The following is a 16,088-nucleotide window of genomic DNA, read 5'->3' as shown; positions in this document are numbered from 1 at the left end:
CTAAAACAAACAGACCTGGTGATTAAAATGGTAAAAACACTTAATAAAGCAGCTTCGCAAACAAAATCAATGTTTTTCCGACACTCTGGTTGCTGAGGGGCTGCTAACTATGGTGGCCTACGCAAAAATGTGAATGGCCCTATCTTGAGCCGGTGATTGGTTTGTCCGTTCTGGGCTACTGTAGAAACATGGTAGCCACCATGGACAAGAACCACTCCCTATGTAGATATACACAGCTCACTCTAAGATAACGGAAACACAATGATTTTTATTTTCAGGTGATTATACACTAAACAAAACATAAATATTATATAATATTCCATTTCTGCCAATATATCCCCCTAAATCCTACACACTGGACCTTTAAATGCGTCACCTGTCATTGACAACCTGTTCCTAATATTTAACATTTTAACACCCAAAATGTTGTGTAGTCTGCCGTTTCAAACCATTTATATGCGTATCATTCAATTCTCTGTGTTCATGTAACTCATGTTCATGTAACTTAGTCTGACTTACAGTAGGCCTGCTTTGTTAGCTGTAATTCTCAAAGGCTAACACTGTACAGTACGAACATAAAAACCAGTCAGTACAGCTAAGCTAGCAACTCTTTGTGCTACTTCAAGCTAAATGCTAATGCCAGCATGCTAACGTAACATGCTGACAGTGGCGATGCTACATGCTGATGATTAGCAGGTAAAATTCACCATGTTTACCACCTTAATTTAGCGTGTTAGCATGTTGTTGTTTTTTTTAAGTTTATTAGCACTTAACATGGCTAAAAACTCCACACTAATGGGAAATGAGTATATTAGCATGGAATTTTCACTTGTAAAATAATTATAAAACTTAACACACGTAACAGCTGAGATGCAGAGGTACAGTTTTTAGTTTCTAGCTATCTAAATGTTCATACTTCATTTTTCAGTGTATATCTGAATATGACTCACAATAATTCTTATTTCCTCTATTCTGGAGGCTAACATTGTAAAATACTATGCATTAAAGGACAAAATAGACTTAAAGTTAAAAGCATGTGGTTTAGAGGTGGGAGATAGGAGAGATAATGAGTACTTCAGGTAAAAGCTTTACCGTAATGATGAAGGGAACTGTGTTGATCATCTCCAGAAGAAAGGACACCTGGAATATCTGCTCCCAAATATTCCCCTGAAAAACACGCAGACTTATTTTATTTTGTACAGTTTTACCTGTAAGCACACAATAGACAGTGAGTCACTGCAGAGATGCAGATCTTAATTTTAGTCTGTCACTTTCCACGACCACTTAATCCTTCACCTCAACCAGATCCTGTAATTACCGTCTATCCTTAATGTAGCCGTGACAAATGACTTGGGCTAATTACACCACTTATGGATTGTCAATCTCACAGACTGTAAGTGACTAATTGCACAGACTGTATTACTGATGTGCTTGACGTGTCTGTATATTTATTGTATGTGTGTGTGTGTGTGTGTGTGTGTGTCTGTGTCTGTGTTACCTTGTAGCTCAGATACATCAGTAACATAGTCTCCAGGAAACTAATGATGGCCACAATCACCTGAACAAACCAAAAGAGGAAATAATGAACACAAGATCATAAATTATTTACAGCATAATGACCATTTCAGAAGTAATGCTGCATTTCATATTCATTTAGATGATCAAGCATCTGTGGTTTAGATAAGGCATCTGTGTTCATATACAAAGATTTGCTTGTTTAACTTAAACATAATTTTTCTCTGTACATGTTCTGTTGTGACTCACTTGAATGGCCCAGACAGGAACTTTTCTATCCACCCAGAAGATCAACTCCCTGTCAGACAGAGCATGCAATGGCAACTCTTTTATTAACAGTCTTCAAAGCATTATTATCTGTTTAAATACCATCAGTGAGAGCGAAATATAGTCAAAGCAAGACTTGTAGATGCTGTCAGGTATTATATTTTTAGATGGGTTTTAAAGGGATAGTTCTCAACAAAACCAAAAATACGTATTTTTCCTCTTACCTGTAGTGCTGTTTATCAGTCTAGATTGTTTTGGTGTGAGTTGCTGAGTGTTGGAGATATCAGCTGTAGAGATGTCTGCCTTCTCTCCAATATAATGGAACTAGATGGCACTCTGCTTGTGGTGCTCAAAGCGGAAAAAAATACACTTAAAAAAACTCAACAGCAATGTCTCTTTCCAGAAATCACGACCTGGTTACTCAAGATAATCCACAGATCTTGTTGTGAGCAGATTCATGTAGGAACTATTTTCTTTCTACCAAACTACACCCACCAACTGTATCACTGCACAGAGGGAAGTGTGCATCTACTGCTAGCTCACCTAGCCCCACTGAGCTAGCTAACGTTACAGCTCTAACAAGGAGGACATCATTTATGTTTACATCTCGCGTCATCCCGTGCACAAGCCTCTCACCCATGAGTAGATGCATGCTTCCTTCTGCACAGTGATATTGTTAATAAGTGTAATTCGGTAAAAAGAAAATAGTGCTTACGTGAAACTGATCACAACAAGGTCTGCGGATTGTTTTGAGTAACCAGGTCATGATTTCTGGACAGTAACATTGCTTCTGAGTTTTCCAAATGAATTTCTTTGGTGCTTTGAGCACCAGAGGCCGAGTGTCATCTAGTTCCATTATGTTAGAGAGAAAGCAGACATCTCTACGGCTGGTATCTCCAGTACTAAGCAATCACGCCAAAATAATCTTGACTGATAAATAGCACTACAGGTAAGAGGAAAAACAAGTAGGATATGACAGTCTGTCCAATTAACATGTCCAACATTGAAAGCGCACACACAGACTGTTGCTCTTATATAAAGCCACATGATACATTTCTACTAATCTGACCCCATTAACAGAAATCACATCTTCTGCTGCTCACCAGTTAATTTCTCTGTCCTGAAATGAGCCGCTTGACAGGCAGTCGACACTGCAGAATAATGATGAACAAAAAAGAATGAAAAGTTAATGAATGTGGGCAGTGAAGTTATTTTTACTGATGCACTTCATGCAGAGTCTTTCCTTAGGTTTTACATCCATCATTTACATCTATCCATCTATAAATCTTAACCTTCGCCAGTCTAAAGCTAAAAACTGAATTTTTGCTCTTTGTTGGCATTTTATTGCCATTGTTTCAATGTTTTATCTCTTTTGATAATCTATTATTTCTACTGTACGTCAATGCTTCTGTAGACAATGGACAAACCATTTGTTGTTGCCGCTGGGAGCGTTTTGCTGTCCTACGCTGTGACTGGCGCTGGCGCTGGTGCTGGTGCCCTGACCCGGGTTGTCTGTCACAACTCGGATGATGTACAGCAGACAGGTGAGCAGCTTCAGGGAGAAGTTAAACACACGAATCCGAAGGCCTAAAGGGGAGAAAGGGACCCATTTTCCAAGCAAATACTGGCTCCAAACAGTGCAGAAATAAGGTATTTACTGTGACTCATAAGCAACATTGCTGTATTTCCAGTGGCACAGTGGTAATTTTCTTTAAATCTGTTGGGGTTGCTATGAAAGAAACTCGTTTTTCTATATGCATCGGGGTCTCATTAGGCACACATTTGTCAGTATTGCTTTCATTGTGTGGTGCTTTAATGCACCCTTTTAATTATGCAACAGCCAGTTACTTACTTGATCTTTGGTTTTTGATGAAGAACAACTTCAGACGCTCCTTGAAGGTGTTTTCATTCACGTAAAACTCCACCTGCACCCTAACGGAGAACAGAAGGAGAGGGACTGTCACATGAAGATCAGCAGCACAAGCAGAAAGAGCTACGCAGATGTTTTTCCAAACAGTTTTTAAAGTATGACATTTTGCACAGCATGAATATTCATCATGTTGTTTTTCTAATTATCTGCCCAAGGCGAGTTTGGTAATTATCTGTCTCTGATTTTGTTTCCCAATTGCTAGAGTGGGTTACTCCAGGTCATGCAGTTTAACCAAAGGAGCCAAAGAGCAGCTGTTACAGTACATGGAGGATAATTTCACCTGAAATAATAATTAAAAGGAAACATGGGAAATCAGATGAGAAAATGGGTATACATGTATTATTATGAGAGTAATAATAATAATCAGGCCATAATTAAATTAAAACAGAAAAAAGTAACATTAATATTGAAATGACAAGTTGATATTGTGAAATAACAACTGTTCAACTTCAGACCACACCTCCATGTTTACATACAGCCTGAAGAGATAAACTAAAAGTAATAAATGGAAAACGAAAAAGGGCAAATGCAAAAAGGAAGGGATGAAAATGACAAAAACAACATGATCATTTTATATTTTAATAATTTATTCTTTCAAACTTTCAAACTACTTTTCAGTTTCCAGTCTAATTCCTTTTGTGTCTGTCCCTTTCTCTTTTAACATTGAAAAATTGTTGGAGTACTAAAATACTATAATAGTTTCTTTGCCCTTTTCTCTTTGAATTTCTGTTTCCCTTGAATTTTAATTTTCAACATTATCCTCTGCATGAAAGGGCCAACTATGACATCACAACTTGTCAATGCTCCATCACTGTTTGTGCAATTGTGAGAAGTTACAGACAAAAAAACATTGCAAAATAGAATTTAGCCTTTTTGTTTTCATACAACTTTAGAATAAACTGTGAAACAGATGGACACAAACGTCCCTGTTTGGATTAAAAAAAAAAAAAGTAAAATGAGGTTTTCATTCAAATTCTTTTTGGCAGGTTTTACGTGAGCCATCAGGAGTGTCTTTCTTGTGAAGAAAAATTTCTTTTTGCAATGTGCTACTGCAAAACAATAGAGCATGTTGGATGTTAATCTGTAAAACAGAGCAAAGCACAGAAGGAGATCCAGTCAGAGAGAATAAGCCTAACTCAGTAGGTATCTTGGCAACACACTGAAAATCTTTACACTATTATAATCTTCACAGTACTGCCTGCTGAGGAGAGTGCAGACAGATGAACATGAAAAGACAGAGTGCAAGCATAAGAGATTATAAGAATTTGAGGAAGGTTGAAAGCTTGCGAGGCTGTGATCCTGCTGCCGCAGTAATCCCAAGTTTCAGCTTGAGGCTGAAAGGTTCACAGTGGGAAGGAAAAGGCAGTGTGGGTTGTTGGACATCCTCCGGTGTACCCCGCTACAGCTATTTCAGGTCTGCACGACGACTAAACTACACCAAAGAGTGGAGAAAACCCTCCAGAGATGAAACCGATAACACAGAAAGAGAAGTCCTCTGTGATGAGATCTGAGAACAGCTGTCACATCTGGCCAGCATCAGGGCAGAGATGGGCTCTGGAGGTAACGGCACTTCAACTGGGAGCTGACTGTCACATACGAGGGCCCTACAGACTGCTCTCTGTCTGTGTCTGACCCCCCCCCACACACATACACAGGCACATAATCGTACAAGTAATGACCCCCAATCAGCTCCTGTTGAGCACACAATTACTAACAGAAGAGGTCTGGCATTAGTCATACAGCAATGTCACATCGGAGTTTCAGGCAATAAGGCGCTCTGGGAGTGATTAGCTCTTTTAAAATGACTAATTCTGCAAAAGTTGTGCAATGCCATCATCTTGCAGCCCTGGAACGGGCCTGCATTTATCAGATCAGCTCACCTCGAGGTGTTCATCAACACCAGAGAGACCTGTTGCTCTGAATATGAAAAGTTCAATAAAACCAGAGTCTAACTATGATAGTGAAAATATTTTTTTTCCATTTTATCAAATTTGGCTGAAGCAATTTGATCAATAAGTAGAGCAACCGAAAGTTAATTGATTTAAAATAAATGTCCTTCTTTACCTCAATTCAGCTTCTCAGTTGTGAGGATTTGATGCTTTTCTTTGCCGAACACGAGGGTGATAATATTTGTTTTTGGACTGCTGGTCGGACAAAACAAGCAATTAGCCTAATAATTGTTAGTTGCAGCCCTAATATCAAATGCTTACATTGGAGCTGAAATGGTTTTAATTGATTTGATGATTGACACAAAAGCACTATTTAGTAACTGTTAATTTGTAATGAAATTTCTAAAGCAAAAATGCTGAAAAGTCACTGGGCGCAGCTTCTAAAATAGGAATAATTTCAGTTTTTCTATGCCTTAATTGAGGACACGTATGAAACAGGGGATTTGGTGGTCCTCCGCCAGAAAACTTCAAGCATCAAACACTTAATTTCCTGCACTCTGGTGAATTAAATGCACCAGTGTATGGTGTAAATGTCTTTAATTGTGTCAAAATAAAAGTCCTCTCCTATTTTTATGTTTTTATTGTGGTGGACATGTCCCCTGGGTCCCCCCTGAATTGTACACCTGTAGGTTATGGATTACTGGTTGGTCAAATAAACAATAGGAAGAGACACATTAGGATTTAAGTAACTGTGATAAACATCTATCAGATGACATTTTATAGACTAAACTATTAATCAATTAACTAAATAAATGCAGACAAACTGATAATGAAAAAATTTGTTAATTGCAGCCCAAATCTCAAACGCTTTTTATTAGAGTTGAAACAATTAGGCTAGTCGATTAATTGAACAGATGTCACAACTATTAAAAAAAAAAAAAAAGTCATTTCTTCTGCAAAAAAATCCAAAGAATCATTTGTTGTCTTCTCATGTGTGAATATTTCCTGCCTTTCTGAGTGTTATATGATAATACATTACAGATCTTTAGGCTTTGAAATGTTGGTGCACAAAACAAACATGTTCAATAAGCCTACCTGGAAATCGTGATGAGCATTTTTCAATATTCTGACACTTAAATAACCAAAAGATTAGAACATTAATGAACCGATTATAACAATCGTTAATTTATATTACAGCAGTTGTGACCATGATTGAAAATGACTTTCTCTCAGGTAAGGACAGATGAGTAAACACGCAGGCATTTCTGTGGATCTCAGCAGTTTTTGGGCGCGCATATCAAATTGGCAGAGCGAGCGCACGCTGTTTGTTTCGTCCATCTTCAAATGCATCGCACGATTGCAATTTCTCTTAGTTGTAAAATAAGAACTGGCAACAACACAAACTTCTCACACCCTCACCGCATCCAGCACGACTCCACTGACACCAGGACACCATGCACACCTCTGAGACTCCATGTGGCCCTACCTCTGCCCCGCGTCACTACCAAAAGGATCCGATCTCCAGGTGCCCACGGACGGATTGACCCAGGTGGGGATGACGATCCTCGGATCCATCGTGCAGGACACCTGTGGCTGCGTCGTGCAGTCAGTCTTAATTCCTACACTGTAAGCTCCTTGACCAACGCGCCTCCCCGCAGCTCTGAAACAACTCAGCACTAACTGTGTTTATCGGAGGATGAATTATTTTTAGAGAGGAAAAAAAAAAAATCCAAACACGCAGATAACAAGGAGCTTAAAAAATAAGAATTCAAAGACAAAGCTTTGTTTGATTAGTGATTTATTTTGAGGACTGAAGTGCTTATTGGAATATTTTTAGAAGTGTATACAATCTCTCTCTCTCCTTTCTCTCTCTCTCGCGCGCGGGCCTGTTGCCACAGCAACGTTTCCATGACAGGAATAACCCTAAAATGATGTGTTGCAGCATGGTCCTCCCCAGCAGCACTGCAGCTCCTGATGAAGCTGTAAACATTCACTGTGACATACTGGAGGAATGTTCTGATGTGCTGCAGATAAACACTGATTTGTTTCCTTTCTTTTTTCTTCTTACACATGGCACCAGGCATCATCAGCTGCAGCATGTCAGTTTTACAGCGACATAGTAAAGTTTCAAATGTGTCATCTGAAGCCTTCATGACTTAAAAAGCCCAAAGCCATGCACTGTCTGTCTTTCTGTTTTTCTGTTTTGCTCATCTGTCAAGTGAAAGCAACAGGAGGCGGAGAGCCCTCTCTGTGCTCAGCTGATGAGTAGGTTTTTTGGCATCATAAGTGACATGCAGCAACAGAAAGATAGATGTTTATTTGGATTGGAGCAGAAATTCAGACAAAAAGAAAATGAAGAACAATGTTCTCTCTCTGTCTCCCTCTCTCCTCTGCATCCCTTCCATCCCTCCCACCTTTTCTGTCTTCTCTTAATTTGAAGAGTCTGAAGTAATAATTTATAGATGACCTCCACCGTGAGTCAGTGCTTTTTGAAAATACTGGAAGAGGCCACTCCACTTGAACCCCCCCACCCTTTCGCCCACGCTGGTGGCGCCACTCAGTGCAGCTTTCCAAGTTGCACGACGAGACCCTCATGCCATAACTCCTGCCTGTGAAATATGTGACATTTACATTTATGCATTAATATATCGCTAAGTTTAGCTCGGAAATACCTCACTTAGGTGTGAATAATGAGGACATTTAAAATGGGAAGAAATGTGATAAACAAAGTAAATTGGACAGAAGGCGACAGAAGGCAGAAGCACAGATGAAAGGAGAATGTACAAATGAAGGAGTGGGCCTGAGAGAAAGACTACAGCACTTCAAACAAGGCTGTTAGCTTGACAATATTGTGCACATGCTTTTGTGTCTTTCTTCTCATGCATGCCTGCTTTTTAGAAAGGAACCTTTGAGTGATGGATGATCCCCTGGAAAGATGTGTCCAGTGACATTTGGGAGTTCACGGATACACAAGCCCGCAGGCTGACCACTGAAAATCGGTCACCTCCAGCAACACCCGGGACAGGAGATGGGTTCATTTGCGGGGGATGAGCAGAAAAATGATAACTGTCTAAATAGGATCTGAAAATGTATCGAGGAGAAAACAGTGGTTGTTGCAAGGACAGCTGGGGAAAGATCACCCTTGACTGAAAGCTTTGGCAGAGCTTCTTGTTTTTCCTCATCAAATAGACGTGTCAAATATTACAAACAGCACTGCAGGCTCAAAGGTTTGCTGCTGCTGTAATCACATCTAAAATTACATTTGATCATCACTCTCCTGAGGTCCATCTGGCAGATCCTGAGCTTACATGCTGGGTAAATATCTTAAGGAAATGCAAATATGAACATATAACTAACTGCTTGAGATTGTTAAACAAATCCAGCACTCTTTAAAACCACTGCAATAACAGAGTAGAGGAAGATGTTTTTCCTTTTGAAGCTATTTTTTGACTCTCTTTGTTTTACACAAAGAGACAAGAAGTGATTTAAATATTTGCCATAGCACAGTTTTGAGTCTCAGGACAAAAACAAATGAGGTAGTACTCAGAAAAACAGAAGACTGCTACTGATCTTGTCTGTCAAGCTCAGACGCCGCAGCAAAGTACAGAGCTGAGGGTAAAAGAGGAGAGAGTATGGATGAGGACAGGTAGATAACAGAGCTACTGGTGGTGAGAACTCATTTTGAATTCTTATTGTGAACTAGGTCGCAAAAACATGTTTCCAGGCAAACTTTTTTTCTCTTCAAGTTTCAAATAAATTCTTGGGGGAATGTCTCAAACACACGCACACACCTAGCCTACTTCCCATCTCAAAAACCCCAGTGATTCATAAGTGTCTTCCTTTTCAGCACCACGGACAGCACCCCATACTCTTCCCTGTTTCTGGCTTCACTTCCTTTGTCAAAGCTGACACAACCAAAACCACAAACACCACTTACGCCATATTACAGGGCGAGAGAGCACTCCAGACTGCACTTGTGTATGTTGTTGTGTATGTTAAGACTGCAGGGGGTAGACAAGGTAACCACTCCGTGCACAATGACTCTGATGTAACGAGTCCAAACACAGCCACAAACGTGGGTCAAGTGGGGTTGAATGCTAGTTCAAGTATTTGTCAGCTGTAAAAAAAAAAAAAAAAAAGGAAAGGAGGTCTGGCAGTCAGAACTTCTGATAGGTTAGAGAAACACGAGATGACTAACAGAACTGTGATGGCGTCAAATAGTTTCTGCCACCAGTCAAAAAAGTTTTGTTGTTTTTTTTTAATATGCCAGAAGTAATGAGGACAAAAAGTAACACAGAAGAGGAACAGCAGCTGCTACTTGAAGTGAAGAGCGATGAATATGATGGACAAATTGACGATAGAGAGATTTGTTTGACAAAGACTAATCAGCTTACAGCCTAACATGTTGCTTCTTCGCAGCCGTATTTGCAATTCAGTCGTTTTAAAGTTACAAATCCTTTTTCATCATGTGGTTTAGAACTGCAACCAACAACCATTATTATTAGTAAAAAATTAATTATTTACCTTGATTAATCATTTTGGTCCATAGTTGTCAGAAAATTGTGAAAAATGCTAATCACAATTCCCTACATACTGAGGTGATGTCTTTAAATGTCTTGTTTCGATCAACCAACAGTCCAAACCTCACAAATGATTCCATTCACTATCATAAAAGGTCAAGAAAACCAGTTCAGAAGTGTAGTCTATCTGACTTTTTTTGTTTTAGAAATTACTTAAACAAAGAAGTGATTATTAAAGTAGCTGCCAATTCTTTAACTGTCAACTGACCAGTGATCACCGACTTGGGGTACCTGCACCCCAGGGGGTAGTTCTGCAATTGCTTGAGGGTACGTGGAAAGGTTATAAGTAGCTGTACTACTTTGAAGTTAAATTAAAATTTCAATAAAAAATAACATCCACTGACTGGGCAAGCTTTAACACCTGAACACCACATGTTGAGAGTGCATGAAAACCATAGGTTGTATAAAGAATAATGGACGCAACCACCGTGACGTCACCCATTGGTTTGTGGACTTCCATTTTGCAGACTTGAGTTTGGTATTTTAGCTATCAGCATCTTGGTTTTTGGAGCCAAAAGGGACCATATTTTAATGGGGGAGTGCTATAAATTTCTACAGTGGCCAAGAATGGACAAAACAAATATTAGCTCCAGATAGGGCCATTTGCGTTTTCGCATCGACTACCATATTCTCATACACACTTGACATATGGGAGAAGTTTCAGTTGGTTGCAGTCTGCAACCTCACCACTAGATGCCACCAAATCCCACACACTAGACCTTTAACATGGGATTCTATGGGGATCAGACTGTATATAGAGATGGACGATATAACAGCTCCCCAAAAGTGAAGCCAAAACATCTCAATCACCCCTTTGTGGCTGGCTGCAGTATAGGTCATAGACCTTGCCTCCACCATGTTAGAGAATGGGACATGGGCCGAACTAAAAAAAATCAAAGCATACATTAAAAAAAGATGGTGTCCATCATTTCAGGTATACTCTTATCACAGTGAGGTATTCTCAACCGTTTGTTTTTCTGATGACTAATTAATTAATTAGTTATTTGATGCTATAAAAAGGGTTTTAATTATTGACAGCTATGTGTGCCCATCGGTGTGCTGGCACTGCGCGTGATTGGTTGGACAGTTGTGTGGGCGGGAACTCAAGATCGCAGCTACTGGCTCCAAATGACGTCACCAATGCAAAATGGCAGCAGCCATATTAGGGATATTTTGGCTTCATCTTCATACAGTGGGAGGAAGTGGAGACGTGTTTTCCATCTTTATATCCAGGCATTGATAGGGATTAACTTGCTTCTGGAGCCTGCCTCAAATGGCCGTTCAATGGACTGCTGTTTTTTGCACTCCATCATATTTCAGCTATTAAGTAACATTTAACAAAAAGTAATAAATAAGTAGCTGAAATAGTCACTTTTTCCACTTTTGACCATCACCAAAAAAAAATAAATGAATTAATCAGAGGTTTTGCCTCTGATTCTGTCAAACAACACTTCTCAACCTGCTTTCTGAGAGTTACCATTTTTCTTCCCATCTGCGCCGCTGCCTACCTGTCATCATTCTGGAAGCCCTGGTCCCCGAGCAGCAGGTCTCTGAAGCGGAAGCGGGGCGGCAGTGGAGGCACCTCCTCACTCTCCAGCTGCTCCATCTTAAGAGTGGAGATGTCTAAGATAACCCCGCTGCTGTTGCTGTTAGTCTTGAGTGGTGCTGGAGAGGAGCTGGAGGAGGGAGAGGAGAAAAGTAAAGAAGCAGAAGGGAAATGAAGGGAGAAAAGGAGAAGAAGTGCCAAAGTGACAGGAGCTGGAAGGACAGGCAATGCTGAAAAGGAAAAGGGAACACAGGGAGAAGGAGCGGAATCACGGAGAGGAAGGATGGGATGGAAAAGATCAGGTGGTGGACTGATTCGGGAATGCAGAAAAGTAAGGGTTAGAGAAAATAGGAAAGAAAAGAGATACTGTCACAAACTGATAAAAGCCTTCACACTGAGCTCTGGTGACTACCCATATAATTAGCCTGAGGCTTTAGGCTTTACCCATCTGTTTGCAGCTTGTTTTGTAATATGAGCTGCTCAAACAGCATCCTGAAGTCACACAGACAATAAAAAGCAGAAGGATCCGTCATATGTTCATCTAAAGTAACATGCAACTGCTATCTGCTTTACTACCCTGCAGACGCAGGTATAAGATGCAGCTACACTGTACTGCTGTAAGCATACATTTGTGCCCATTGAAGCACAATGCACAGAAGATTACATGAATTCTAGTAAAGGTAAGATGCTCAGGTACAGTTAGATGAAAGTAGAGTGAACAGAGTCTTACAATTATGTACAGTCTACGACTTTTATTAACAGAAACATGCATATTGTTTGTTTAGACTAATTCTGTATGTATACAGTATTTCTCTGATATGGAAAGAGACACTCTATTTAAAGGGACAGTTCACCCAAAAAAAATCAAAAATTCATATTTTTCCTCTTACCTGTTGCCTTGTTCATCAGTATAGATTGTTTTGGTGTTTTGGTTTTCGAGTGTTGGAGATAGCGGCCGTAGAGATGTTTGCGTTCTCTTGAATATAATGGAACCCAATGGCATTCAGCTTGTGGTGCAGAAAGCGCCAAAAGATAAATAAATACATTTGAAAAACTCAAAGCAACGTCCCTTTCCAGAAAATCATGACCCGGTTACTCAAGATAATCCACAGACCTTGTTGTGAGCAGTTTCATGCAGGAACTATTTTATTTCTGCCAAATCACACCCACTAACTGCATCACTGCAGAGAAAGATGCATGCATCTACTGCTAGCTCACCTAGCACCACTGACCTTACAGCTCAGCCGAGAGGGACAACATTAATGTTTACATCTCGTCTATGATTAGATGTATGCTTCTTCCTGCGCAGTGATATGGTTGGTGGGTGTAGTTCAGTAGAAAGAAAATAGTTCCTACATGGAACTGTTCGCAACAAGGTTTGTAGATTATACTGAGTAACCGGGTCATGGTATCTGGAAAGAGACATGGCTGTTGAGTTTATCTAATGTATTTTTTGGTGCTTTGAGCACCACAAGCTGAGTGCCATCTAGTTCCATAATACTGGAGAACAGGCAGACATCTCTACAGCCGTTATTTCCAACACTCAGCAACTCACACCAAAACAATCTAGACTGATAAACAACACTACAGGTAAGAGGACAAATATGTATTTCTGATTTTGGGGTGAACTGTCCCTTTAAATAGTATTTTCAGATCAATTTTGATGCGAAATCATAAAAAGTGAAGAAATAGAAACTGATTAGCCGGATGATGAACACGGTTTCTACAGTTACGTTAATGACTGCAGATGTTGAGTCACCTCCTCCAGTTCTTATTCAACCACAGCCAGAGAGCCCCAGTAACATGCACAGGTGGAGGACAGTGTAGTGGGATGTTACCTTTGTGTGTGAAGGTGAACTGATGTTGGTCAGTCAAAGGAATGAGATGAATTAGAAACCCAAGAGTGGAGTGAATGGATAAATTTAATATTTTCCACTCTATTGATATCAGAGTGTGCTGCATGGATGGGTATTTTTGAGACATTTCAAGCTTCAGTTGCTGGAAGTTTTTGCACATTACCTCCTTGGTTACTCATCACAGTCGGAGATGGAGATGTAACAGATGTATTTTATGATTCAAATAAAGTGTAAGTGCTTTGGTGTGAAATCATCTTGGATAACGACAGGTGCTGTTTTTCAGTCTCTCCTAAACAGATCACTAAAGAGGCAGATAAACTTACACGATGTACACAGAGGGAGCGTAGCAAAGCCCTGTCTTTTCCATCTCTCCTTCACCATGTCTGTCTGTTTGCTATCATCCATTAGGCTTGTCAAACTTATTGCATAAAAGATGAAGGGTATATTTCCCATGTGGTTTGGTAAAATCCATTCATCAAACTAAACCAAACAAAGCCCAAAGGCAAAGTGCAGCAGTCTCATAAAACACTCATAACACTCTGGAGCTTACAGGTCATCTCAGGCATCCGAGTGAACAGAACAGAGAAACATGTTGAGTGAGAGGTTTTATGGTTTGAGCTCCTGTGTCATTTAACAACCCATCTGTTTGTCTTCTTTGGGACTTTAAATTTTAACATGTTTTTTTTTTTGTCCAGAAAAAACACAAATGTTCCAAGGAAGACACACAGATGCAGAGTCCAATACAATACAATAATATTCAATATGTGTTTGCAACTAGTTTAAGTCACGCAACCATATTTGCAGGAGATAATATTCAGGCTGCAACACTGGATGACAGACAGGGAGCAAGCCAGTGAACAGCTGAACACACAGCAGTGGTGACAGGAGTACATGAGCACACAGTGTATGGATGGAGCTCTGGAAAAACACAAACTAAAATCAGCATTTTTACGCACCACACCACAACTAACTGAATAAACACGTCATAAAATACAAAAATATTTGGCACTTTTCAGTTTTTAACCAACAAATGTGAGGAGTGATAATAAAAGCACTAAGTTATCCATCACTATATGTTACATAAAGTTTGCCTCCTTACTTGTTCCAGTGTGTTGCTGCTGGTCTCTCTTACCGTGGCTTGTGGTCGTTCACGGTCCCATCATCGTGCACAAATGTCTGATTCACGTAACATTCACTGCACATTTTGGCCGGAGATCCGGCGCTGCCGTCGGATTGGAGAGCTGCGTTGGTCGGCGTTGGGTCCCCCTTGACAAAGTCGTCTTTCTGGGTTAATTGCATCGGAGGGTGATATGCCGAGAAGGAGTGGACACCCGGAGAGAAAGACGCGCTCTTTTGGAAGCCCGGGTGATGTCTCCCTGTGTGTCGGTTGCCCCCCCCCTCACCTATTCAGGTGCATCTTGGAGGTATGGGTGGGTGTTTTTTTTTTTTTTGTCAGCCTACGCAGATAAGAGGCTGCGAGCAAAGTGACAACTGGCCAGTGACCTATTGAAATACATGAACTGAAAGATGCGGGTGAAAGCACTTCTCAAAAAGAAAATAAAAAATTAGACTAACAAGGTGTGATGGGGAGATACTGTGAGAGCTGCAGAGGACAGGTCTGCAGCAGTGGACATAACGGTGATGACAGCTTTCCTTCCTGAGGTAGCGGTACACCTAATGACATAACTGTTGAATTATCACCCAACTCTTGATGAGAAGAGAGAGATCAGCACCATCTGTTGGAGGGTCCGGGTCCCTTCAGCTCTCTGGATTGAAAATATGAAGTTTAAAGGAATGCTTCAGCCCCCAAATGACCATTTGTATATCAATTGCTCACCCCTTGTTACACTGAATTCAGGAAGAAAAAATAGTTTTCCTTACATGCTGGTGAAGCAGAATCCAAAAACAGAGACATTTCTTGATGAACTGAAGTCATAGGGGTCCACATTAAACAACAGCAGAACTATATCAAAACATCCATTTAAAAACTATCACACAACTCATACTTGAAGCCTCATTTATCCGGCCATACACTCAATACGCTATATCCCAAACGGACAGCCCTTTCCAAGAGGAACTCAACTAAAGTGATACATATAATGCTCTCTTCAAAGCCAGACTCTGTGCATTCTGATACCCATATTACCACACTATACAGTATGCCAGAAAGATTTACTATGTCCCAATACATAGTATGTCAAATGTAGTATGCCAAAAATACCAGGATGTTCTACTACACCCGGTCAGATTTCGTTGTATGCAAGCCAGTATGCTTTTCTGGCTACTCTGACCCACAATACTCTGTGCAGTGGAAGATTTGTCACATTGGCTGAACTGTAGACAGATGACAGCTCATCGACAGCTGATTGGCAGCTCGTTGAAATCTGTCAGAAGAACTGTCAATTATGGATGACAGCGCATTAAAGTGACCAGTCGAATAGTAATAATAGGAATATTGATTGCTTAATTGAACAAAATAGCTGTCAATATAACCAACAAAAAGGG

The 16,088-nt window shown here is 40.2% G+C and overlaps 1 protein-coding gene across 3 annotated transcripts in view; it reads right to left on the bottom strand.

The window, feature by feature from the left end:
- kcnt1a (potassium sodium-activated channel subfamily T member 1a) overlaps positions 1 to 15,014 on the bottom strand; it is a 42,175-nt gene extending 27,161 nt beyond the window's left edge. Inside the window, exons 1-8 of one of the 3 annotated variants that reach the window (XM_033646126.2) lie at positions 14,716 to 15,014; positions 11,690 to 11,857; positions 3,635 to 3,714; positions 3,210 to 3,369; positions 2,886 to 2,933; positions 1,765 to 1,813; positions 1,499 to 1,558; positions 1,093 to 1,167 (exon numbers count right to left, since the gene is read on the bottom strand). In XM_033646126.2, the coding sequence (XP_033502017.1) occupies positions 1,093 to 1,167; positions 1,499 to 1,558; positions 1,765 to 1,813; positions 2,886 to 2,933; positions 3,210 to 3,369; positions 3,635 to 3,714; positions 11,690 to 11,857; positions 14,716 to 14,882 (807 nt within the window). In that variant the 5' untranslated portion in view covers positions 14,883 to 15,014. Of the gene's footprint in view, positions 1 to 1,092; positions 1,168 to 1,498; positions 1,559 to 1,764; positions 1,814 to 2,885; positions 2,934 to 3,209; positions 3,370 to 3,634; positions 3,715 to 7,087; positions 7,276 to 11,689; positions 11,858 to 12,617; positions 12,844 to 14,715 lie in introns of those variants that run through there. The other 2 variants (XM_078161994.1, XM_033646128.2) reach the window with 2 other exon arrangements.
- Positions 15,015 to 16,088: the final 1,074 nt, after the last annotated feature.

The sequence above is a fragment of the Epinephelus lanceolatus genome, chromosome 19 (genome assembly GCF_041903045.1).
Source record: "Epinephelus lanceolatus isolate andai-2023 chromosome 19, ASM4190304v1, whole genome shotgun sequence".
Lineage (NCBI taxonomy): Eukaryota > Metazoa > Chordata > Actinopteri > Perciformes > Serranidae > Epinephelus > Epinephelus lanceolatus.
This window is presented reverse-complemented; position numbering and strand designations above follow the sequence as displayed.